This window comes from Denticeps clupeoides, unplaced genomic scaffold, assembly GCF_900700375.1.
Source record: "Denticeps clupeoides unplaced genomic scaffold, fDenClu1.1, whole genome shotgun sequence".
Classification (NCBI taxonomy): Eukaryota; Metazoa; Chordata; class Actinopteri; order Clupeiformes; family Denticipitidae; genus Denticeps; species Denticeps clupeoides.
The window spans coordinates 69,325-95,470 of NW_021629699.1; the positions used below are offsets into that span (position 1 = coordinate 69,325).

The 26,146-nt window shown below is 39.7% G+C and overlaps 1 protein-coding gene, 1 long non-coding RNA gene and 3 pseudogenes across 4 annotated transcripts; 1 reads left to right on the forward strand and 4 right to left on the reverse strand.

The window, feature by feature from the left end:
- Nucleotides 1–1,785: 1,785 nt before the first annotated feature.
- On the reverse strand, nucleotides 1,786–1,904 carry LOC114771969 (uncharacterized; annotated as a pseudogene).
- A 2,445-nt stretch (nucleotides 1,905–4,349) lies between these two features.
- On the reverse strand, nucleotides 4,350–4,468 carry LOC114771977 (uncharacterized; annotated as a pseudogene).
- A 136-nt stretch (nucleotides 4,469–4,604) lies between these two features.
- Nucleotides 4,605–4,723, reverse strand: LOC114771986 (uncharacterized; annotated as a pseudogene).
- A 2,482-nt stretch (nucleotides 4,724–7,205) lies between these two features.
- Nucleotides 7,206–18,438, reverse strand: LOC114771956 (N-lysine methyltransferase SMYD2-A-like). 3 transcript variants are annotated; one of them, XM_028965162.1, is made up of 12 exons: nucleotides 18,051–18,438; nucleotides 17,320–17,383; nucleotides 16,620–16,730; nucleotides 15,968–16,028; nucleotides 15,712–15,836; nucleotides 15,105–15,172; nucleotides 13,798–13,900; nucleotides 11,466–11,576; nucleotides 11,114–11,237; nucleotides 10,774–10,948; nucleotides 10,537–10,645; nucleotides 7,206–7,920 (listed from the first exon to the last, which is right to left on the reverse strand). In XM_028965162.1, exons 1-12 carry the CDS (start codon nucleotides 18,221–18,223, stop codon nucleotides 7,837–7,839), a joined length of 1,308 nt encoding a protein of 435 aa, XP_028820995.1. In that variant the 5' UTR covers nucleotides 18,224–18,438; the 3' UTR covers nucleotides 7,206–7,836. The 3 variants fall into 3 exon arrangements, with proteins under 3 accessions (XP_028820995.1, XP_028820996.1, XP_028820997.1); XM_028965163.1 differs by having other exon boundaries at nucleotides 18,070–18,178; XM_028965164.1 differs by lacking the exon at nucleotides 18,051–18,438 and adding an exon at nucleotides 17,513–17,679.
- LOC114771957 (uncharacterized) lies at nucleotides 17,773–20,024 on the forward strand. Its single transcript, XR_003743876.1, has 2 exons — nucleotides 17,773–17,992; nucleotides 19,287–20,024. It is a non-coding gene; the product is annotated as an uncharacterized LOC114771957 (long non-coding RNA).
- The last annotated feature ends 6,122 nt before the right edge of the window (nucleotides 20,025–26,146 follow it).

Here is a 26,146-nt window from a genome sequence, read left to right on the forward strand (position 1 = left end):
GCACCTGATATTCTCGGGCAGTCTCCCATCCAAGTACTAACCAGGCCCAAGCATTCTTAGCTTGCAGGATCAGACAAGATTGGGCATTCTTTGGCTGATATGTACTTGAGCAATTTCTGCTCCAAAATCTTGCACTTTAAACAAAAGGGGCTGTCGAAACATTACAAAGAGTGAAAATACGTCTTAACCTACTTTGAAAAAAGCTAACAAAACGATGTAAATAACTTCATTTAAAAAAGTTTTTCAATAATTAAAGCACATGGTATTTCCAGGCAGTCTCCCATCCAACTACTAACCAGGCCCAAGCCTTCATAGCTTCTGAGATCTGATGAGATCGGGCGTTCGTTGGCTGGAATGGCCATGAGCAAACTTGGCTTGAAAATCGTGGACTTTAAACAAAAGGGGCTTTCAAAATATTACAAAGGGAGAAAATAAATCTTAACTTACTTTGAAAAAATCTGAAAAAGTAATGTAAATAACTTTATTATAAAAAGTTCTTCAATAGTTAAAGCTTTCCGCATCTGGTATTCCCAGGCAGTCTCTCATCCAAGTACTAGCCAGGCCCAAGCCTTCTTAGCTTCGGAGATCAAACGAGATTGGCCGTTCCTTGGCTGGTATGGCCGTGAGCAAACTCTGCTTGAAAATTGTGGACTTTAAACAAAAGGGGCTTTCAAAACATTACAAAGAGTGAAAATACCTCTTAACTTACTCTGAAAAAAGCTAACAAAGCCATGTAAATAACTTCATTTAAAAAAGTTTTTCAACAATTAAAGCACCTGATATTCTCAGGCAGTCTCCCATCCAAGTACTAACCAGGCCCAAGCCTTCTTAGCTTGCGGATATCAGACAAGATTGGGCCGTTCTTTGGCTGTATGGCTACTGAGCAATTTCTGCTTGACAATCTTGGACTTTAAACAAAAGGGGCTGTCAAAACATTATAAAGAATAAAAAATACCTCTTAACTTACTTTGAAAAAAGCTAACAGTGCCATGTAAATAACTTCATTTTTAAAAGTTCTTCAATAATTAAAGCACCTGGTATTATCAGGCAGTCTCCCATCCAAGTACTAACCAGGCCCAAGCATTCTTAGCTTGCGGGATCAGACAAGATTGGGCGTTCTTTGGCTGATATGTACTTGAGCAATTTCTGCTTGAAAATCTTGGACTTTAAACAAAAGGGGCTGTCAAAACATTACAAAGAGTGATAATACCTCTTAACTTCTTTGAAAAAAGCTAACAAAGCGATGTAAATAACTTCATTTTAAAAAGTTTTTCAATAATTAAAGCACCTGGTATTATCAGGCAGTCTCCCATCCAAGTACTAACCAGGCCCAAGCCTTCTTAGCTTCCGGGATCAGACAAGATTGGGCGTTCTTTTGCTGGTTTGTCCTTGAGCAATTTCTGATTGAAAATTTTGGACTTTAAACAAAAAGGGCTATCAAAACATTACAAAGAGTGAAAATACCTTTTAACTTACTTTGAAAAAGCTAAAAAAGCGATGTAAATTACTTCATTTTAAAAGGTTTTTCAATAATTAAAGCACCTGATATTCTCAGGCAGTCTCCCATTCAAGTACTAACCAGGCCCAATCCTTCTTAGCTTCTGAGATCAAACGAGATTGTCCGTTCTTTGGCTGGTATGGCCGTGAGCAAACTCTTCTTGTAAATCTTGGACTTTAAACAAAAGGGGCTTTCAAAACATTACAAAGACAGAAAAAACCTCTTAACTTACTTTGAAAAAAGCTAAGAAAGCGATGTAAATAACCTAATTTTAAAAACTTTTTCAATAATTAAAGCACCTGGTATTTCCAGGCAGTCTCCCATCCAACTACTAACCAGGCCCAAGCCTTCATAGCTTCTGAGATCTGATGAGATCGGGCGTTCTTTGGCTGGTATGGCCATGAGCAAACTTGGCTTGAAAATTGTGGACTTTAAACAAAAGGGGCTTTCAAAACATTACAAAGAGTGAAAATACCTCTTAACTTACTTTGAAAAAAGCTAACACTGCCATGTAAATAACTTCATTTTAAAAAGGTTTTCAATAACTAAAGCACCTGGTATTATCAGGCAGTCTCCAATCCAAGTACTAACCAGGCCCAAGCCTTCTTAGCTTCCGAGATCAGACGAGATTAACCGTTTCTTGGCTGGTATGGCCGTGAGCAAACTCTGCTTGTAAATCTTGGACTTTAAACAAAAGGGGCTTTCAAAACATTACAAAGACAGAAAAAACTTCTTAACTTACTTTGAAAAAAGCTAATAAAGCGATGTAAATAACTTTCTTTTTAAAACTTTTTCAACGAAATAAAGCACCTGGTATTCCCAGGCAGTCTCCCATCCAAGTACTAACCAGGCCCAAGCATTCTTAGCTTGCGGGATCAGACAAGATTGGGCGTTCTTTGGCTGATATGTACTTGAGCAATTTCTGCTTGAAAATCTTGCACTTTAAACAAAAGGGGCTGTCGAAACATTACAAAGAGTGAAAATACCTCTTAACTTACTTTGAACAAAACGATGTAAATAACTTCATTTTAAAAAGTTTTTTAATAATTAAAGCACATGGTATTTCCAGGCAGTCTCCCATCCAACTACTAACCAGGCCCAAGCCTTCATAGCTTCTGAGATCTGATGAGATCGGGCGTTCGTTGGCTGGAATGGCCATGAGCAAATGGCTTGAAAATCGTGGACTTTAAACAAAAGGGGCTTTCAAAACATTACAAAGAGTGAAAATAAATCTTAACTTACTTCGACAAAATCTGAAAAAGTGATGTAAATAACTTCATTTTAAAAAGTTCTTCAATAGTTAAAGCTTTCCGCATGTGGTATTACCAGGCAGTCTCTCATCCAAGTACTAACCAGGCCCAAGCCTTCATAGCTTCCGAGATAAGACGAGATTGGGCGTTCTTTGGCTGGTATGGCCGTGAGCAAACTTGGCTTGAAAATTGTGGACTTTAAACAAAAGGGACTTTCAAAACATTACAAAGAGTGAAAATACCTCTTAACTTACTCTGAAAAAAGCTAACAAAGCCATGTAAATAACTTCATTTTAAAAAGTTTTTCAACAATTAAAGCACCTGATATTCTCAGGCAGTCTCCCATCCAAGTACTAACCAGGCCCAAGCATTCTTAGCTTGCAGGATCAGACAAGATTGGGCATTCTTTGGCTGATATGTACTTGAGCAATTTCTGCTTGAAAATCTTGCACTTTAAACAAAAGGGGCTGTCGAAACATTACAAAGAGTGAAAATACGTCTTAACCTACTTTGAAAAAAGCTAACAAAACGATGTAAATAACTTCATTTAAAAAAGTTTTTCAATAATTAAAGCACATGGTATTTCCAGGCAGTCTCCCATCCAACTACTAACCAGGCCCAAGCCTTCATAGCTTCTGAGATCTGATGAGATCGGGCGTTCGTTGGCTGGAATGGCCATGAGCAAACTTGGCTTGAAAATCGTGGACTTTAAACAAAAGGGGCTTTCAAAATATTACAAAGGGAGAAAATAAATCTTAACTTACTTTGAAAAAATCTGAAAAAGTAATGTAAATAACTTTATTATAAAAAGTTCTTCAATAGTTAAAGCTTTCCGCATCTGGTATTCCCAGGCAGTCTCTCATCCAAGTACTAGCCAGGCCCAAGCCTTCTTAGCTTCGGAGATCAAACGAGATTGGCCGTTCCTTGGCTGGTATGGCCGTGAGCAAACTCTGCTTGAAAAAGTTGGATTTTAAACAAAAGGGGCTTTCAAAACATTACAAATAAATAAAAAAACTCTTAACTTACTTTGAAAAAAGCTAACAAAGCGATGTAAATAACTTCATTTTAAAAAGTTTTTCAATAATTAAAGAACCTGGTATTCCCAGGCAGTCTCCCATCCAAGTACTAACCAGGCCCAAGTTTTCATAACTTCTGACATCTGATAAGATCGGGCGTTCTTTGGCTGGTATGGCCATGAGCAAACTCGTTTTGAAAATCTTGGACTTTAAACAAAAGGGGCTTTAAAAAAACATTACAAAGAGTGAAAATACCTCTTAACTTACTTTAAAAAAAATCTAACAAAGTGATGTAAAAAAAAAAATTTTTTAAAGTTTTTCAATAGTTAAAGATATCAGCACCTGGTATTCCCAGGCAGTCTCTCATCCAAGTACTAACCAGACCCAAGCCTTCTTAACTTCCAAGATCAGACGAGATTGTCTGTTCATTGGCTAATATGGCCGTGAGCAAACTTGTCTTAAAAATCTTGGACTTTAAACAAAAGGGGCTTTCAAACTATTACATAGAGTTAAAATACCTCTTAACTTACTTTGAAAGAAGCTAACAAAGTGATGTAAATAACTTCATTTTAAAAAGTTTTTTAATAATTAAAGCACCTGGTATTCCCAGGCAGTCTCCAATCCAAGTACTAACCAGGCCCAAGCCTTCTTAGCTTCCGAGATCAGACGAGATTAACCGTTTCTTGGCTGGTATGGCCGTGAGCAAACTCTGCTTGTAAATCTTGGACTTTAAACAAAAGGGGCTTTCAAACGATTACATAGAGTGAAAAAACCTCTTAACTTACTTTGAAAAAAGCTAACAAAGCGATGTAAATAACATCATTTTTAAAAGTTTTTAAATAATTAAAGCACCTGGTATTCCCAGGCAGTCTCCCATCCAAGTACTAACCAGGCCCAAGCCTTCTTAGCTTCCGAGATCAGACGAGATTGGACGTTCTTTGGCTGGTATGGCCATGAGCAAACTTGGCTTGAAAATCTTGGACTTTAAATAAAAGGGGCTTTCAAAACATTACAAAAAAGTGAAAATACCTCTTAACTTACTTTGAAAAAAGCTAACAAAGCGATGTAAATAACTTCATTTTAAAAAGTTTTTCAATAATTAAAGCACCTGGTATTACCAGGGAGTCTCCTGTCCAAGTACTAACCAGGCCCAAGCCTTTTTAGCTTCCGAGATCAAACGAGATTGGCCGTTCCTTGGCCGGTATGGCCGTGAGCAAACTCTGCTTGAAAATCTTGGACTTTAAACAAAAGAGGCTTTCAAAACATTGGATCTTGGATGTTAAACAAAAGGGGCTTTCAAAACATTACATAGAGTGAAAATACCTCTTAACTTGGTAAAATGCATATGGCAGACCACCTGGAGTTTGAAAAAAGGCACCTGAAGGACGCTCAGAATGTGAGAAACAGTTCTCTGGTCTGATGAGACAAAAAATTTAACACTTTGGTGTGAATGCCAGGCATCATGTTTGGAGGAAACCAGGCACTGCTCATCATCCGGCCAATACTATCCCCAAAGTGAAGCATGGTGGTGGCAGGATAATGCCTTGGGGGCATTTTTAACTTTCAGCAGGACAACGATCCTAAGCACACAGCCAAGATATCAAAGGAGTGGCTTCAGGACATTTCTGTGATTTTCCTTGAGTAGCCCAGCCAGATCCCAGACTTGAATCTGATTGAACATCTCTGGAGAACTCTTCAAATGACTGTGCACCAACACTTCCCATCTAACTTGATGGCGCTTGAGAGGTGTTGCAAAGAGGAATGGGCCAAATTGACCAAGAATAGGTTTTCCAAGCTTGTGGCATCATATACAAAAAGACTTGAGCCTGTAATTGCTGCCAAAACCTCAAGTAAACATTTTCACATTGAGGAGTAGAATTTCTGAATAAGGCTGTAACATAACAAAATGTTATGAAAGTTACTGTATGACTGAACTGGTCTCATTGATCATTGCTTATAAGAGACTAGTACACACCTTGAAGCAGAGCTTCATCTGAAAACGCTGCTGTGGACATGTATACACTGCTCTAAAAAATAAAAGGGAACACAAAAATAATACATTCTAGATGTGAATTTAATATTTTATTAAATTATTTTTTCTTTTCAAATGTATCAACCCATGGAGGTCTGGATTTGGATTCACACTCAGCCGTTCAGCAGTGTGTGTGGCTTCCAAATGCCTGTGTGACCTCCCTACAAGGCCTGGGCATGCTCCTGATCAGGTGCCAGATGTTCTCCTGAGGGATCTCCTCTCATATCTTGGTCTAAGGCATCCGCCATCTCCTGAACAGTCTGTGGAGCAACGTTCCATTGGTGGATGGAGTGAGACATGATGTCCCAGATGTGCTCAATCAGATTCGGGGTCTGGGGAACAGGCGGGCCAGTCCATAGCATCAGTGCTTTGGTCTTGCAGGAACTGCTGACACACTCCAGCCACATGAGGTCTAGCATTGTTTTGGAACCCAGAGCCAACTGCACCAGCATATGGTCGCATTATGGGTCTGAGGATCTCATCTTGGTATCGAATGGTGTTCAGGCTACCTCTGGAAAGCAAATGGAGGGCTGTGCGGCCAGCTAAAATAAACACCACCTCACCATTACAGACAAAACCAGTGATGCTGGAGGTTGTTGCAGGCAGCAGAACATTCTCCACAGCATCTCCAGTCTGTCACATCTGCTCAGTTTGAACCTGCTTTCATCTGTGATGAGCACAGGTACCAGGGGCAAATTAACCAATCTTGGTGTTCTCTGGCAAATGGCAAACGTGCTGCACAATGTTGGGCTGTAAGAAAAACCCACACCTGTGGATGTTGAACCCTCATTTTTCTGACCATTTGAGCAGACACAGGGATCTGGCAGTGCTCCTCCTCTTCCTCCTTGCACAAAGGTGGAGGTAGTGGTCCTGCTGTTGGGTGGTTGCTCTTCTACAGCCTCCTCCATGTGTCCTGATGTACTGGCTTCCATGCTCTGGATGCTATGCTGACAGACACAGCAAACCTTCTTGCCATAGCTTGCATTGATTTCTATCATGGATGAGCTGCACTACACGAGCCACTTGTGTCGGTTGTAGACTCCATCTCATGCTACCACTAGATGCAAGCACCGCCAGCATTCAAAAGTGACTAAAACATCAGCCAGAAAGCATTGAAACTGAGAACTGCTCTGTAGCCACCACCTGCAGAACCACGCCTTTATTGGGAATGTCTTGCTAATTGCCTATAATTTCCACCTGATTGACTTGGAGTTACATTGTGTTGTTTAAGTGTTCCTTTTTTTTTTTTAGCAATGTACATAAGGATGACAGCATGATTACATAGAATTAGGTTCAGCAGAATACAATGCAAAATGGTGCCATTCTTGAGATGAACTGCAGGTGGCACATTTGTAAAACCAATTGGGTTGAAATCATTTCAAATTTGCACAAACCACACCAAAAGCCTATTACTGCATAATTGTAATTTAATTGTATTACTGCTTTTACTGGACTGTCAGAAGCCCTGTTGGTTTATGTAAATAAGTAAATTAAGCCAATATTCAAAGACAAATTAGAAAACATCCAGATTCTTGCATTTTATAACAATACATGCCACATTTACAAAATAAAAATAACAATAAACACAAGTAACATTTTTGATGGACAGCTTCCTTTTGATGAGTTTTCTCAACCATTAAACATTAAAATTGGTCAAAAACCATGCAAGATTTTAATATGAAGAAAAGCTGATCAAAAATAGAATAACTTTATTTTACATTCATGTTTTTGCTGTTCTCATTGCTACAATATGCAAGGCAAAAATCAAACAAATCATCCATCTACCGTATGATTAAAACACTTCTGGACCAGTCCTGAAAAACAAAACAAAAAAACAAAGCCCTTGTTTGCATGATGCACAAAGTTTACCAGTATCTCTAGCAGACACTATCAATGCTTTATTTGCTTCATCATACAAAAGTTCCAAATATAACATTATAAAGAATTATGAAGACTGTTCTGACATCACTTAATTATGTGACCGTTGGAGGTATCAAGGTCATGCCATGCAGCATCATGATCCAAGATTCTTTAAGCTTCTTATTTCTGCTCTTCAATCTCCTTCTTCACCTCAGCAACGTAGTGGTGGTCCTTCCCATGAGCTACTTCCATTATGGCCAGAGCCTCAACAATTAAGAAAACATCATTTTAATTTTCAAAACAACATCAGCAACGTATTGGAATATTTAATTAACAATAGAGTGCAAAAACATTGCAAAGTGACATTTTACTACCTAATGAATTTGAGCTCAAAGAAATTGAGATGGAGAACTAAAGGCTGATGTAAGGTGGGGGAAATAATTTTGTGATCCCTGCTGATTTTGTATGTTTGCTCACTAACAAAGAAATAATCTGTGTAACATTTCAATGGTAAGTTTATTTGAACAGTAAGAAACAGAACAATAACCAAAGACACACAGAAATGATTTCAAAATAGTTCCAAATTAATTAGCAATTGAATAATAGAAGTATTTGATCCCTTTTGCAAAACATGCTTTAGTGCATTGTGGCAAAACCTTTGATGTGGTGCAGTTTTCCTGTCTCTTTAGAAGAACCCCCCCAATAATGTTTCCACCTCCATGTCTGATGGTGAGGCCAGTGTTCTTGGAGTCATAGGCAGCATTCTTCCTCCCCTAAGCACAGTGATTTTGACTTTCTCCCAGTCCTACTCTGAAACATTTAGATGTTCAGTAGCAAACCTGTACATGTGCTTTCTTGAGCAGGAGGACCTTGCAGGCACTACAGGATTTCATTCCTTCACGGCATGGTGTGTTAACAACTGTTATCTTGGTAGAAAAGCTGCCTTGAGATCACTGACCTCCTGATTAATTCTGGGCTGGTTCCACATTATTTTCATTATTATTGAAACACTATGAAATGAGTTCTTGCGTGGAGCTCCAGACCAAGGGAGACTTTCATTGCCAAATAAATCTTACCAACTGTTGTTACCTTCTCACCCAGCTGCTTGTCTATGGTCTTGTAGCCCATTCCAGCCTTGTGAGGGTTCACAATATTGTCCCTGACATCCTTGGAAAGCTCTTTGGTCTTGGCCATTGTGCAGAGTTTGGAATCTGGATATATTGATTACTTCTATGGACCGGTGTCATTTATACAGGTAACGAGTTGAGTCAGCTCCTTACCTTTATAAAATACACTTGTTCTCTCACTGTTCAAATAAAACTACTATTGAAGTTAGAGACTTCTTTGTAAGTGGGCAAACTTACAAAATTAGTAGGGGATCAAATAATTATTTTCTTCCATTGTACGTAATGTTTGGATCATGTGTCACTCCATTAAAAACAAAACAAAAAATATTCTGCTCCCAAAACTCATTTATAGTCACTTAAGTTACCAAAGTTAAAGTGAAGTGATTGTCACATGTGACAATCACAAACACAGCAGCACAGCACACGGTGCACACAGTGAAATTTGTCCTCTGCATTTTACCCATCACCCTGAGTGAGCAGTGGGCAGCCATGACAGGCGCCCAGGGAGCAGTGTGTGGGGACGGTGATTTGCTCAGTGGCACCTCAGTGGATCACGATTCAAACCGGCAACCTTCTGATTATGGGGCCGCTTCCTTAACTGCTAGGCCACCACTGCCCCACTGCTACCAGATGCTTACATGCATGTTAAAAGGAAGAGGGGATGTTATAATCAAAAATGTGGCCCTTTTTGTAACATTTGCCCGGATCCTTTAAATGACTCATGAGTCACGAATCTGAGGTCTCCATTGAACAGAATCCTTCGAGTCCTAACTACACCATGTCTAAATTGTAAACTCCAATATATGGGCTTACATGAGTACAGTTGTAGAGGAAGTTAACCGCCAGGAGCGCTAACCCGCTCTCTGATCCGGGGGCATACTGACTCAAGTGACTCAAGTGACTCACGCACCCGGATCAGTTTAGTGAGTGACTCAGAGGGAGCCGAATCCTAAAAAGGATCCGAGTATTACAGCTCTAGTAATTTCACAGTTTGAAGACTCGTTCTCGCCCCCTACAGTGCAGGTTTACATCTGCTAGGTATACATCTGCACTAGGTATACAAAATAAAAAAATAAAGGTCTTTAGGAAATAAGAAACTAAAAGACACAAGAAAGAAGAAATATACTTATAAATCTAGTTTAACCATTTAACTCCGGCACAATAGCTTGCGTAGTATAGACCCAGCTCCCAACCCAACTTTGTGAATAGATTAACGGCAATTTTTAATTGCCCGATAAGAGTCTCACGTTAACGCAGCACGTTTTTATCGCCCGATAAAGAGTCTCACGTTAACGCAGCACGATAATGCCGATAACGGCCCACCACTAGTTTTTACACTTCACCAACTATTGGAATACATTACATTTCATTTACATCATTTTACATTTACAGCATTTATCAGACGCCCTTATCCAGAGTGACTTACAATCAGTAGTTACAGGGACAGTCTCCCTGGAGCAACTTAGGGTTAAGAGTCTTGCTCAGGGACACAATGGTAGTAAGCGGGATTCGAACCCGGGTCTTCTGGTTCATAGGCGAGTGTGTTACCCACTAGGCTACTACCACCCACATTAATATATTACAGTATATGTGATGATCTAAGGGTTTGCTATTTTGACAATCAATTTGTACATCGTGTTACCTAAGAAGTGGGCAGGGTCTAAAGTGTCCAAATCTGCACGTCTTGAATTGCTTTTCAACACACATATTCTCAAAAAGTGTGTTGGAAGCCTGACTTTAAAGCAAACCATACCTTATTTAAAGCTTTGACTCCAAGTGATTTCTTCTCCAAGCCTAAATATAGCCTCCCCAGCTTCAGGTACATTGAGGCCACATTTAGAGAATAAGGAGGATAGTGCACACTGTGAAGAGGAAACATATGAAAAAGACTAAATAAAAAGAGTGTAGACATTTATTTTAATTATACAAGGCCCAGTACTGTTTCCTAAAAATGTTTTTTTTTTTTGTCAAAGTATGTTTAGAAGGGCACCTGTAAGGCTTAACAATTTTCTCTCCATATCTCATTGCACCATCCCAGTCCTGCATATAGAGGCATACACCCATGGCCTGGTACATCATATGCAGCATGTACACATTGGTTTCTTCAAAGATAGAACCCATCTTCTCCAGGCTCAGTTCACAGATTTCCAACAGCTCACTAGGGGGTGCTGAAGAGTCAAGGGCTTTAACCAGATCTCAAAACGTTATTATACATAGGGTGTTATGTACAATAGATTTTCATTAGGCCAAATACCATATAACTATTATTTAATAAAATAATGAATGCCAATAATTATTGTCATTCAACATTGCATCATTGTGAAAGATATTCTTGTAGTGCTTGGCTCTTCTGAACTCCTCAATTACATTCTTGGCATACTTCACCATTTTTTGGATTTCCTTTTGTTTTGGGGGTGTGCTCAGTGTCTTTTGAATTTCCATCTTGGCCTTATCCTGAAAGCACATTTAACCACACATTCTCTCTCAGAATGCCCACATCATTGCCAAACACATCACATGCTGCTATGCTGCTAACAGACAACAAAGGAAAAAAATAGCTAAAAACTGCAACGATAATTATTTGACCACCACAAGATGAAGACTATTACTATCCAGGAATAAGCTTGAAACCCCCTATTATTTGATTACATGAACTCTGTTGTGCTAAGGGACAATACTTACCTTGGACTTAGTGGTACACTCCTTACAATCACAAGTGAAGAAATAAGAGTCAATCAAACGCTCATTTCTATCTTCTGTGGGATACAAGAGGTCAATGTAACTGTTGAAAATCTACAAAGGGAAAACACAACATAGTCTCATTGAAACCCAAATATAATAATATTATTGCATCGTAGTAAAATATACTGTGGAAACAGCATGAATGTGTCTATACACAGGTGTAGAAAAACTAAATAATTGTTTATCTTAATTTACAGAATGCAAAGTGAACAAACAAAAATCAAACCATTTGATGTTAGAACCCATTGCCTTTGCAGGATTATATTAGGTTTATGATCAACCAATCACAAATTAGTTGAAACAGTCATTTGCTAAAACAGAAACAGCCGTGTACGAGCCTTATAACTTGGGTTTAAGAGCCAAACCCTGCTACCAAGGTGAGGTTGTGGAAGTCAGTTTCTTGACCATGTGACCGGTATCATGAAACCTCAAGCTCTTTCTTTGAAGCACAAAGAAGGTGACAATGCTGAGGACTGAAGATGCAGTGGTCAGCCAAGGAAACATGCAGATGAAAAACACCTCAAACAGGAGTCAAGCATGGTGGAAGTTTCTCTTCATTTGGGGCTGCATTTCTGCAAGTGTAGTTGAGATTTGATCATGATTATTGGTGTTGGGATACCTAAACGAATTGATTCAGTTTTGAAGGCAAAAGGTGAACATATCAAAAATTTCATTTAGATTTCTCTTCTGTTCATTGAATGCATTTTGTTAATTGACACTTTCATTTCTGAAAGATTTTTTTATTTATAGCATTTTCCCAAACCTGCCTAAAACATTTAAATTTTAATTTACAGCATTACAGCTTTTCATTGGCAGATGCTCTTATCTGGAGAGACTTCCATAAGCACTTTAAATATTCCTAAATTAAATTCTATATTTGGTCTGCAGAATCTGTAGATATTGATCTGTTGGTTCACTAGAATCTGTTGGTACCATTCACATAACGACTCAAGACCAAACCATTTTAAAATAAATATTGACAGTGTATGTAAGAGCTCTTTTAGTCCAAATATTTCCTAAACAGGAAAGTTTTTAGTTTTCGCTTGAAGATCTTTAATGACTGTTCAGACATCTAGTTGAAGTTCATTAGCTGGAGGATCGGAGAGATCGAGGTGCATAGCGAGGAGTGATGAGAGATCTGAGGTAGGAGGGTGCTAACTCATCCTTTGTAGGCAAGCAACAGTATTTTGAATCAGATGCGGGCAGCTATAGGAAGCCAGCGGAGCGAGTGGTATGGGAGAATTTAGGAAGGTTGGAAACCAGTCGTGCTGCAGTGTTCTGGATCGAGTAGCGTTAAGAAGACCAGCCAGCAGTGAGTTAACGTAATCCAGTTTAAAGATGACTAGAGATTGGACAAGTATCTGAGTAGCCGGTGTTGATAAAAAAGGACTAATCCTCCCAATGTTATACAGAAGGAATTGACAGGAGAGGGAATTGTCCATGGTTACCCTAAGAAAGGATTAAACCTCTAAACCGTACTGTACATTTACATTTACGGCATTTATCAGGCGCCCTTATCCAGAGCGACTTACTATTAGTAGTTACAGGGGCAGTCCCCTCCCCTGGAGGAATTCTCCCATACCACCCCTCTGCTACGTTCCCTTCACTGGCTCCCAGTAGCTGCACGCATCAGGTTCAAAATACTGATGCTGGCCTACAAAGCCAAACATGGAGCAGCACCATCCTACCTCACAGCCCTTATTACACCCCGCACTGCACCTCGTCTACTCCGAGCCTCCAGTACTGCTCGCCTGGTCCCTCCATCTCTGAAGGTAAAAGGAAAACATTCATCTAGACTCTTCTCCGTCTTGGCCCCGCGGTGGTGGAATGAACTTCCCCTCGAGGTCAGAACAGCTCAGTCACTGAGCACCTTCAAACGACAGCTCAAGACCTTCCTCTTTAAAGAATATTTAGATTAAATTGTAATTTTCTTGTCAAACTTTGTGTACAGAATCTACAACAGAGTGAATTAAATAGATGTATTCATAGTTGGGGTCCTAGTGAACCGGAATTGATCTCTTCATCGATGGTAACTTGAAAGCACGTTGTAAGTCGCTCTGGATAAGGGCGTCTGCCAAATGCCGTAAATGTAAATGTAAATGTGAGCAACTTAGTGTTAAGTGTCTTGCTCAGGGACACAATGGTAGTAAGTGGGGTTTGAACCTGAGTCTGGGTCTACTGTACATTTTACAGGGATTCAGGTATTAAACATGAGCAGTACAGCATGCACAACAAGCACCAACAAGTTCTGTGGGACTAAACTGAGTCAAACCTCTTCTCCAGGACTGATGTCTTGGATGGCTCTCACTTCTGCCACTGTACCCTTATAGGTTACAATGACATTAGGGCTACAGCTGTGGTTCATAAGAGCAACACTGAAGCACATATAGGGAAAAAAAAAAAGTTTAGTGGTCTGCCTGGAACAGAAAATGTGGTTCTTTCATAATTTGAGCACAACGTGACTCATTTATCGTTAAATAATGATTTTGCATTTATCATAAAAAAAAAAACACACACACACAAGTTCCAAACATGCTCCTTTAAAACTCTATAACACCATGGATGGATATATGGATACTTATATGGATAAGTATAGTAATACCTATTGTATAGTTATATGCTCCAAATTCTGTATATGTCAAATCTGAATGTCAAACTTCCAGAACTGTACTTAAGGGTCAGAGAGAAGTCTAAGGCTGACTCAGTATCAGTGTGAATCTGTTATAATGCAGTTATATTATTCATACCCCTGGAAATTTTTAATTGTAAGTGATTATTTTGACTGGACAAAATATAGATGTGTGTCAGAATATATTAAAGATTTTAGTGGAAAAAAAAAATCTTTTGGGAAAAAGTCTATCATTTCCAGTCAAAAAAGTACTTGATGAATAATTGTGTGTATACAAATTAAGTGTTTACCAAGGTGACTTGAGATGCAATCGTGACACTGAATTGTAAACCTATTTGAGTAAAGAATAATCACAGATAATCGCTAGTGTCATCTTCAAAATTAAAATTTTCTGCACCTTTTCTGCATGAATTTACTAAATTACATTACATTGTTTAACACCGTGTAATACCACAGTTTAATAAAAATGTCATTACACAGTCATGTCTTTTGGTGATGTGTATAAAAGCATGCCTGCTTCTGTTAAGTCTACCAACAAAACAGGTCAGACGAAAATGGAGAAAAGGAGTGGAAAAAAAATTGAGAAAGGTCATAGCCATAGACAAAGATAACTCAACAATGTAATGTCCACCAGGTTTCAGTGCTCACACACTGCCATATTATGTGCATATTAAGGCACTGAAACATATGATGCAAATTTGAGAAGTACTGCAGTTTGTGAAGGTCTTCACATTTGAAAATATTAGCTCTAAATGGTATGGATGTTTGATTGCTCTGGACAGTTTTTTGCAACTTTAGCAACTTTAGTCTAGTGATAAACCATCTACAACCCAGTTAACCTAAAAAGATTAAATGGCACTTTTACAAAGGTAAACCGCTTCTATATGAAAGTGTCACATGTCTGAATGAGATTACATACACTGAAAGGAGTAAAGTGATTGCGGTCTTACTCTGGGAAAACTGCTGAGCCAAGATGAGAGAGTTCCTCATCTTCGATTGTGAACCCATTGCAGTTAACCTATTGGTATGGAAAAGGAGTAATACGTGTGTTACAACATCCAAAAATAAATACATACATACATTTTACTGTAGTTTTCAACTGGCATAGTTTGGTATGCACTGGTAAGTACAAAGCATACAGGAGATAAGGGGGTGAATTAAAAAAAAAAAAAAAAGTGTAAAAAATGGGAGGGGCAAACAAAGGGAGCTGCTGGCATGGTTCGTGTTGGTCTCTGTGGAATGAAATAGTTGAAAGGCCTTTTAAGGTGAAGAGGTCCACAGGGGAAAGCAGCTTGAAGTTGAATGGGTGGGAGCAGCTGGGACTCCCAGGATCTGGGATGTACCATGTGCGGAGAAATATGAGGGAGGCCAAGTTAGGGTGAAGCCTTCTCAGGATGGATATAAAAGAAATATAAACTTTTGTAATCATTTTTAAAAAATGGACTAGATAGAATAGAGAAATATTTCCTGTTTCTACACAGATAAATGTAATGGTTAACAAAACTTATAATTAACAAACACAGTATAGTACTATAGAATAAGCAACATGTCTCTCACCCCTGCAAACAACTCATTCAGAGCAGCATTTTCAGGGAAATCTAGGTGTCGGGAGTAAAAGTGGCGCAGAGCCGCAATATCTGTCTGGTTCATTTCATTCTTTTCATTGTCAAGCTTCTCAAGATCTGAAATAATCCAGTACATAGACATATTCAAAACAAGAACATGAAAAAAAGAGTTTTACAGAGATTACAGAAAAGGACACTCTTAATAACTGATGTTGAAATAGATGTTGCAACCTTCAGATCATACTTACGTGATTCAAATTCTCTCAGCGCTAACAATCGCTCTGATTCGGTTCTCTCTGGATGCATTTTCTGAAATAATAACAACATAACAAGTACACCGTTGAGTTCTGTGAGAGAGGTTAGTGTCAAACAGATCTTAAAGACATGAGTTGAAACATTACAGCATGGTCCCAACTTGACTACAGTTTGAATTGTCTTAACAGTTTTTAAACTAAATCAGTACCTGATTGGGCATTGCATCGCATCTATTTTCCATTGTAATCTGGTAAACATACACTCTGCTATGTAAGAACACTTTTTTTTGGATTAATTAAAATGGCCAGATATTCTGCATTGTTCTCCTCTGTGTGTCACACTGATGATGACATACAACAGTTTCATACACGGTCTCTGCAAAAGTGCCTGGTACCAAGTTGAGTGGCGTCAAGGTGACACTGTTTAGAGTGAATGAAAGCCTCAGCGTTAAATTCACACTTGATAGTGCTACCTACACAAAAATGTGCTAAACATTTATTGGGTTGGTACTTGTGTAGTAGTTGCTGTAGTCACTGCTTCATTGCTGAGCTAAAAATTGTATTGAAAACCTGATCTGATGTCTGGAGCTGCTTCTCTCGTGCTTTCTTGCTTTCTTTCACTCACACACACACACACACACCTTACCTTTTTAACAATGATTCTGGCAACAAGTCGCACTGTTTCTGACGGGTTCCAGTTCTCACCATAGGAGCACATGGCGGAGCATTCCAGCTTGTGCATGGGCCAATCACCCTTCTGAGGGAGGAAAATGCTTTGTTTTAGAGTTGTAATACAAGTATTTGCTTTAAGACAAAAAAAAAATCATTGTGCTTATTTTAGATTCCAATTTCAGGCCGATGCCAGTATTTTTGCTGTTACTCATGCTTTCAAAAGAACACAGCTTCTCAGCCAATAAGAAGCATCGCAGGAGAAAAGGCACTGAATTAATCCCAGGCTGCCAATGGTTGAAAACAAAAGGATACACAAAATCCTGTACCTTGGCAAGTAAACAGCAACCAATCCCAAACACAGAAAGTGGGATTGTCATAGCAACAGAAAGAGCAGGAAGCATGCCAACATGGATGAAATAAACAGGTGGCAGATATAGTAGCGCCTTGAGGGCACATGCTTGTATTGTTCCAGGCATTTATTTTAGCTTATCTCAATTAGTGCAGCTTTTTTTTTAAATATTCTAATAACACAAGAAGAATAAGCAACCCCCAAAAAACAAGCAAACAAAAAAAAACAAACACAGTGTGGTTACACACTTCTAGATCAGTAATTCATTATAAACCATTCAACATATTTTCTATACTCGTCTTTCAAGTACAGACTGGTGACCCACCTGACAGTCCACATTGCAGTAGTATGCTTGCTTGCACTTTCCACACTTGGACAGGCCCTCTTGTCTGCAGAAGGACAGCAAATCCTGATTATTACATAATATTGTATACTAACATTTGAAATAAAAATAGAGAACCTGAACCTGAGAGACATTTTTGCCTAAATGGAAGAAATATGCTCAGGTGAAATTATACATTTCTCAATTAACAATTGAATGACGTCATCGAATCATGACAGGCGAACATGCTCCTATTTCCGTTTCCTTTCGTTGAAAATCGGCATTTGAGACTTAGTAAATCCTGTTAACAGTTGCACTAAATTAACTCATTGCTTGGGTGCGTGGAATCCATGCTGTGGACTCTACTACCCAAAAATAAAACGTGCTGTACGCGTCGATGATATAACACCGCCCGACAGACACGTGGTACTGCGATTAGACAGCTCCTTCCTATAATCCTGCTCTCGACCATTATAATATCCGCAACGAAGTTGTCATGGGTGCACGGCCACGACTTACAGACACTAACGTGTCCTTTCCCCGCATGAGCCATGGTTATGAAAAACTTTAATTTTCGAGCTAAATACACGGCATTTTTTTAAAGTTACTGTATAACTGTGTGTACTCAACATGACTGCATTCCTCATAAGACAGACGAATACAAGACGGATTCCAGGTGAGTGAAAGCGCACCACGTTACATCTAACCGGCTGGAAACACGCGTTGCTACATACCGCGTGAAGCAGAACTCACAGAAGCCTCCTCGCTCGTTCGCCGTCAGCACGTACGTGTATGCCGGGCACGCAAACACGAGGTCCCCGACTTTAAACTCTTTCAGGGCTCGGAGTCCTCGCCCTTTGCCGGGACTGAGGACCCTCTCCGTGCCTTCTATTCCTTCGCCGATCATCTTCGCGGCGGCTGAGTTCGCCCGTGCGGCCTGCAGCGGGGTGCGGCAGCTGTTTAAAGCGTACGCGCCTAGCTGCTGCGGCAAACTGAGACGACGGCAGCCCCCGGGTCTGCAACGTGTAGCCGGACTGAGAACTACAGCGCTGTTCAGCCCTGCGAACTCCCAAACAGGCAGCTGCCACGGAACGACGGGCCGGTTCCGCCGGGTCCTACAGCCCGCCGGGTGCAGGCTCTCCAACAGTGCAGGTGTTCTGCCCTTTTTTGCTACCTGCCAGAAACTGCTTCTAAGCTCTACGGCGCATGCGCACGTCCACATTACGCCGTGAATCTCCAAACGCAGAAAGTTTTTGCTGCTCTTGCTTGTTTGTTAAAAGGGGAGGTTTGTATGTTAGTTTTAACTTGGTTGATCTTAAACATTATTAATGATTTGTTATATTTGTCTACTTCGTGCATTAGACACATCGAGGTGATTGTTATTATACTGTTTACTTTCTTGCGCACTTCAAATTCTGTATGTATGGGTATGAAATTCTACCATAAACTTCCGTGTACACGTGTATTTCATTTGCTTGATGGGACCACTTTAAACTACGTAAAAAACTCCTCTAAAGTACAGGAAAGGTATTTTTATAGCATAAATCCTTATACCGATGTCCATTCAGGAGTATGAGTAGGAAATTAGGGCAATGTAGCAAATACCGACAGATGTATCTGAAAATTTCTGCGACGGTAGCAAATTCTGGCAAGGCAGCAAAAAAGGTCACAACACCGGCATAGTTCTACCGCTGCACACACTTGCATGTACTGACAGACGTCAGCATGCTCAAAAGTGCCAACTGCTTATATGTTCCCTTTACATCTACACATTATACAACTATATTTTTAAAACGAGCCACGCAAATGCTTCATTCTAAGTAAATAATAACTCACTGATATTTAATAGACACTTTATCTGTTAGGTTTTAGGGTGTACAGATATTACCAGACTCATAATGGTGTGTGTGTCTGTGTGTATCTGCAGCTGCAATGGCTAATCCAGACTTGTTTTCCCTTTGTCTTTTCAGAGTTTTCCACTTGAATGATAAATAAGGGTCTGCAAGACTTGAGGTGGGAACAACATTGATGTTGACCAGTCCAGGGGAGTTGCAGTCTGCATGGGCAGTGTGTGGGGACAGTGCTTAGCTCAGTGGCAGGATTCGAACCGGCAACCTTCTGATTACTAGTCTGTTTCCTTATGTGCTAGGCCACCACTGCCCCATAAAACCTATCACACCCAAAGTAAGAATCATACTCCTAGTGGGCTTGCAATGGGGCAAAAACTCCAGTTCAGTGCAGTTTACCACATAAAATGGCACATTTTTTACCATTTACACACCCAGTGCAAGTAAAATGATTTGAAGATGAGTGTACTTTTAAAAAAGGACAGCATTTATCAGACGCCCTTATCCAGAGCGAATTACAATCAGTAGTGACATGGTCAGTCCCCTTGGAGACACTCAGGGTTAAGTGTCTTGCTCAGGGACACAATGGTAGTAAGTGGGGTTTAAAACCTGTGACTTTGTGATCTTCTGGTTCACAGGTTGGTGTGTTACCTACTAGGCTACTACTACCCCCATGTTAAAATAATTCATTCATTTTTGTCTCTGAGGATGTTCATCTTTGTACGCCTGAAAAATTGCAATCCAGTTACCAAGGGTGATGGTTAAAAGCAGAGGACACATTTCATTGTGTGCTCTGTACAGTCACTTCACTTTTTTCAATGTAATGTATGTAATGTATTCCAAAATAAATGTAATAAAACATTTTCCCTCTCAGAATTTCACACACACAACACATCCTAATGACAACGTGAAAAAAAGTTTACTTGAGGTTTTGGCAAATTTATTAAAAAGAAAAAAAATGAGAAAGCACATGTATTTTGATTGAATCCTCCTTATTGTCTAACTTGTGTACAGAATCTACAACAAGAGTGAATAAAAAGACTGTATTCATAGTTCTAGGGGTTCTAATGAACCAGAACTGATCGCTTCATCGATGGTAACTTGAAAGCACGTTGTGTGCTGTTGTGCTGTCATTTTCATATTCATATTCAAATCAGGGGAAGGTTGCAGAAAAGGTTCCGCTGTTTTGATGGTCCCAATGAGCACAGTGGCCTCTATCATCTGTAAGTGGATGAAGTTCAAACCACCAGATCTCTACCTAGAGCTGGCCTTCCACCTAAACTGAGCAATCAGGGAAGAAAGTCCTTAGTCAGGGAGGTGACCAAAAGCCTGGTCACTCTGTCAAAGCTCCAGAAGTTCTCTATGGACCGAGGATAACCTTCTAGGACAACCATCTCTGCAGCAATTCACCAATCAGGCCTGTATGGTAGAGTGGCCTGACTGAAGCCACGCCTTAGTAAAAGGCACATGGCAGCCTGCCTGGAGTTTGCCAAAAGGACTCAGAACATGAGGAACAAAATTCTCTGCTCTCTGTTATGGATGTCAGGCTTCATGTTTGGAGGAAACGGTTAAGGAAGCGGTCCCGTAATCAGAAGGTTGCCGGAGCTGTGTATCACAATGACAATCACTTTCTTTTCTTTACAGTGAACGGGATGTTTTTCAGCTGCTGGAAGTGAATGTGAAGTGATTGTCATTGTGAAAGACTGCAGCACAGCACACAGTGACACAACAAAATGTGTCCTTGGGTTAAAAGCAGAGGACACATTTTGTTGTGTCACTGTGTGCTGTGCTGCAGTCTTTCACATTCACTTTTCACTTTTAACCTATCACCTCGGTGAGCAGTGGGCAGCCGGGGAGCAGTGTGTGGGGACTGTACTTTGCTGTATTGGTAATGTGAACATCTTGGTTTGGAATGGGAGCCATGGGCCCTTGTTTCCTCCTCTTCTCTAATTGTTGAGAAATCCCACCACTGGTTCATACTTTCTTCCTGGCATTTTGAATTTCACAATCTGGTGGAGGGATGTATAGCCATGCAGGATGTAGTAGAGTGACATGTTCCCTGGTGTCCGAGAGGAACTTCTGTCATTTTCATATTCATCTTCATTATCACTGGTATCTGTTTCAAAAATATAAAGTTAAAGTACGTAAAATTGCTACAAAGGCATCAGAAGAAAAACAGCTTGATATTAAAAACCAAATTTGATTTGTGTTGTATGACATTAAAAATCTGTATTTTGACCTGAGTGGGGGTAGAGATACCTTTTTTGGTGAATACTTCCACAGAAACAAATCAGTTGTGTAAAAGACATACAGTATATCTGTCAAAAGGAATGAATGTGCTTTTTAATGCATAAAAGTCTTAAACTTTGCTTAATCTGGAAGCTGAATTTTTACTAGCCTGTGATGGTGTATGGTGCTTTACACTCTGACAGTGTGGAAGTGGTGTTTTCCAAAAATGCCATACATTTAACCATAATTCAACATGTGCTCAAGCAGGTAAGGTTAAGATTTTTTAGCAGGTTCAACTAAACAACTAAAGTGAATGGTTGTTTTTTTTTAGTTCAAAAAAATTCTGATGACACTGAAGCGCTGAATTCTGATGACATACAAATTACAGATCCCATAATGCAGTGCACACTTTGCTGACAAACTGAGTGCCCTACAGACAAGTTCGCTGAGGGTCTGAAGTTTTTGTGTTACTAGCGCTTCATATCGCCGGGCCATAATAATGAATATATAGAAAGTGATCTGGGTCACGAGTTTGACACCCCTAATATATTAAAATGAAGGAACTAATAAAGACCAATTTGGGCAAATTAAATGGAAATTAATAATAGATAGTCGTGAAGAGCATTGAATTTAGATATTTATCATTTTCTTTGCAGTCAGCAAAGTAGATTCATTTTTTTGTACATTTCAGAATCTGTATGCTTTTCTACAAAGATCAGATCAGATAATGCATATGTTTTTTATCTTTTTACTGTGGATTATGTGACTTATTGTTCCTGTTATCATCTGAATGATTATTTTTTATATTTTTCTAGTGTTTTTGTATTTTATTTGTGTTTTAAAATCCAATCCTTATTTTTGGGGATACAGACTCTGTACCGAAGGTTCTGGAAAGAGTTTAAATTGAATGGAGAATCATATTTGGACCTCTGACAATCAGTTTGGTTTTATTGATGCTTCTAAAGCCTTCGATTGTGTGACTCATGAGACATACGTTACAATACAGTGAAGTCCCCAACTCCTTAATTAGCATTATATCCTTTTGATTCACTCATCAGTCTATGTGATAAATGGGGTAACTGTGTATCCTTCCCTTTTAATGTTTAATGTGGTTAGTAAAGGAAGTGTTCTGTCATCTCTTATTTTTAATGTATACATGGATGTGTAGTCGGTGGATCAATAATCAATAATGATTTAATGATCTTCTGTCCATACAGTGCTGGCCCTCAAAAGTTACTTATAATGTCAAGAGAAATCGTAAGAAAAAAGACAAGCTATACATTATACAGACTGTTAGTATTGTGTATAATCTACATTTAAGTGTAGTTTAAAAATGTTCTCTCTCTCATTTTCCATGACCAAAAGGTCATGTGACATATTATCTGTTCCTTTGGGGCGCAAAAATGTTTACCATAGACACACCTCATAAATATATACACTAGATGTCGCATTCAGCCTCTCAGCAATGTTGGCGCCATATTTTGGATCTGAGCTCATTCAACCACGCTTCTCTGACAACTACAGACCACAGCATCTGTCTTCCCACCCCACATGAAGACACAGCTTCTGTACTGGCACCTGTATATATTGCAATTCATGGTCTACAGTTTTTGACAAATGCATATGACCTGATGCATATGGACCTGCCCTGTTCTTTTTCCAAATAAACAGGTAAATGTTACTTAATATTTTATATTAGTATTTTTTTATAGATTTAAAGTACTGTTCTTGTTTGTGTTGCGCTCATTGTCTTTAGTGCTCTACAAATCTATACAAATGAACAATACAAATAATTTCTCAAATTTGCCAGTTTATGTATTCTGTATTTTGTATGACACCTTGGCTTCCAGATGTTCATTCATTTAGGAGCTCTACCCAGTCCCAAGGTTCTATTGATGCATTCACTCCCATAGATGCCCCATTCAACATGACATCTAGTGTTTACATCTATGGTTGCATTCAATAAAAAGATTCTCATTAATTTGTTGTCATAGTGTGTTAATTTAATTACATGAAAAAAGTGTCAGTTGAGGTGTCTTACTATTTGAATTTCTGTCTTTGATTTCAATTAATATAATAATAAAAAATTCCCATGCAGTATGGTGTTCTGGCTGGTCTCCTCCCAGTGACATACATCTCTCGTTTCTGTCTCTGACTCTCTTGTCCTGCCACCATCTGGCACTCAGCGTCATATTCAAGCCACTCTGCAAAACCCACAAGGTTGTAGGAGGTATCCGGCTTCGCTGTGTGGGCATGTCTGGCAAAGGTTGCTATGAGGTCTGAGAGCTTAGCCAGGGGCTGTTGTACATGTGAGGAACTGGACAGCTCTGCAGGTACCTGATTAGTGTCCAGAGACTGGAGCATGCCTACTAAGACACAACTCCGTACTGCAAAGTCTAGGAAGTCTTTGGAGTTACCAGAGCGCACAGGAGGTAAATTAAGAATTGTGCTTATTTCTCTCAATACTAAGCGGTGGGGTTGCCATATCTTTGCCGAAGGGCTGTAAGAGCATGTTTGTATGGAAGCGGGTTATGAGTGTAAGCAAAGCAATGTGCAGAATCCAATTTAACATGATCAAGTAGGAGGTGATATTTATAATGCTCAGAGTCATGATGAAGTTATGCAGAGCCATTTTCAACATGGCAAATTCTAAAGGATCATCATGAATGAAATTAGTAAAGGAAGGGGCTTCTATACGTGGCCAGTATGTTCTTGGGATGACTGGGAACTTAGCACGAACCGAAGGAAGATCTGCATGCTGGGAACATAAAGTATCAGGTACCCGATTACGGGACTGAGTTGGAAGCTCCATTACTGCGCTCCAAGTTAGAACTCAACCTAGTCGTGGATGGGATTGGATAACTGTAGAGAGAAGAAATGTGGACACTCCACGTGTTTCACCTGGTCATGGAACAGTCAGAAAACTGTATCTCACTTTAAGCCATGGTGATGTAGAAGGCTAAGATGTTTTCCAAACAAGCGTGTTATGCTGGACACAAAACAGATTCTGGTGTCCTTGTCCAGGCGCCTATGATGAATCTGGCGTGCTTTCTGCTTTCCTACCCTTCGTTTTCCACAGTGGTATAAATATGCTTGTGAACTTACTAACGGAGGGAGTTCTTCTTGCGAGTCCCCCCATGCGCATGGTAAATAAAACTTGGAAAATCAATTCAATTGACTTTCTTCAATTGCAGCTCCCCAGACGGGAAATTTCCCACCACAATAACACGCTGTAACATGGACGTTACAACAGAAATACATGGTTGCAGTAGCTGTTGCTGCTGTACTGGGTTAAGATTAGATTAAGATTAAAAGCACAACAAATAGCTCCATCGATATTTCTATGGTAAATTAATCTTCACATAGCGGACCACCGATTAGAATGCTTCAACATTATTAAAGAGCATGAACTAATTAAACTAATCTCGCCATCAAATCAATGTACTTGCGCTTTGGATCCGCTTCCTACAAGGTTCCTTAAACAAGTAGCACCCGATATTATAAACACTATCCTCAAAATTATTAACTCGTCGCTTAACACCGTACCAAGTTTGTTCAAGATAACAGTCATCAGCACCCCTGATTAAAAAGCCTGATCTCGATCGCAGTCAACTTTCAAATTATAGACCGATATCCAACCTTCCGTTTATATCAAAAATCTCAGAAAAAGTCATAGCCCAGCAGCTGAGCCCATACCTAGACAGCAACAATATCCATGAAGTATATCAATCGGGATTTAGACCTCATCATAGCACTGAGACAGCGCTGGTTAAAGTGGTTAATGACCTGCTGTTGGCCTCTGATCAGGGACGCATCTCGCTGCTTGTCCTGCTTGATCTGAGTGCAGCGTTTGACACTGTCAATCACGCTATTCTCCTTGCCAGGTTAGAGAATGGTGTTGGGATTAAGGGAACAGCCCTTGAATGGTTCATATCATATCTGACCGTTCAATATCAGTTTGTGGACACCAATGGTGATTCGTCTTCACATAGTAAAGTAGAGTTTGATGTTCTACAAGGTTCTGTTCTAGGTCCATTACTATTTTTCCTATACATGTCACCTTTAGGTGACGTCATTCGCAAACATGGTATTAGCTTTCATTGCTACACTGACGACACACAGCTGTATCTGTCAGCAAAGCCAGATCAGAGGCAGCAGCTGAACAGAATAGAGAATTGTCTGAAGGACATTAGACAGTGGATGCTCACCAACTTTCTTCGGTTAAACCCTGATAAGACGGAAGCTCTCATACTTGGGTCTCAAGCAGTCAGGCATAAGCTGGCTGACTATGTCATAAACCTGGATAGCCTTTCTATTTCACTAAGTATCGAAGTAAAGGATCTAGGGGTTATCATTGATGCAGGCCTCTCATTCAATTCGCATGTAGATAATGTCACTAGGATAGCATTCTTTCACCTTAGAAATATTGCAAAAATAAGAAATATCATTTCAATGCACGATGCAGAAATGTTGGTCCATGCATTTATTACATCAAGGTTAGATTACTCTAACACATTACTGTTTGGATCCTCTAGCAGGTGCATGAGTAAGTTCCACATGCTGCAGCCAGAGTTCTAACTAGAACTAGGAAATTTGACACAGTGAAAATTGTCCTCCGCATTTAACCCATCACCCTGAGTGAGCAGTGGGCAGCCATGACATGCGCCTGGGGAGCAGTGAGTGGGGACAGTGCTTTGCTCAGTGGCACCTCAGTGGCACCTTGGCGGATCGGGATTCAAACCGGCAACCTTCTC

Bases quoted from the DNA above. Each gene is read 5' to 3' on its own strand.
- LOC114771956 (XM_028965162.1), bottom strand. From the start codon at position 18,223: ATGATCGGCGAAGGAATAGAAGGCACGGAGAGGGTCCTCAGTCCCGGC. The intron at 11,238-11,465 runs GTAAGTATTGTC...ATGTGCTTTCAG, and splicing joins AGTGTACCACTAAGTCCAAG to GATAAGGCCAAGATGGAAAT. The intron at 7,921-10,536 runs GTATGGTTTGCT...TTAATTGTTGAG, and splicing joins GAGTCAAAGCTTTAAATAAG to GCTCTGGCCATAATGGAAGT.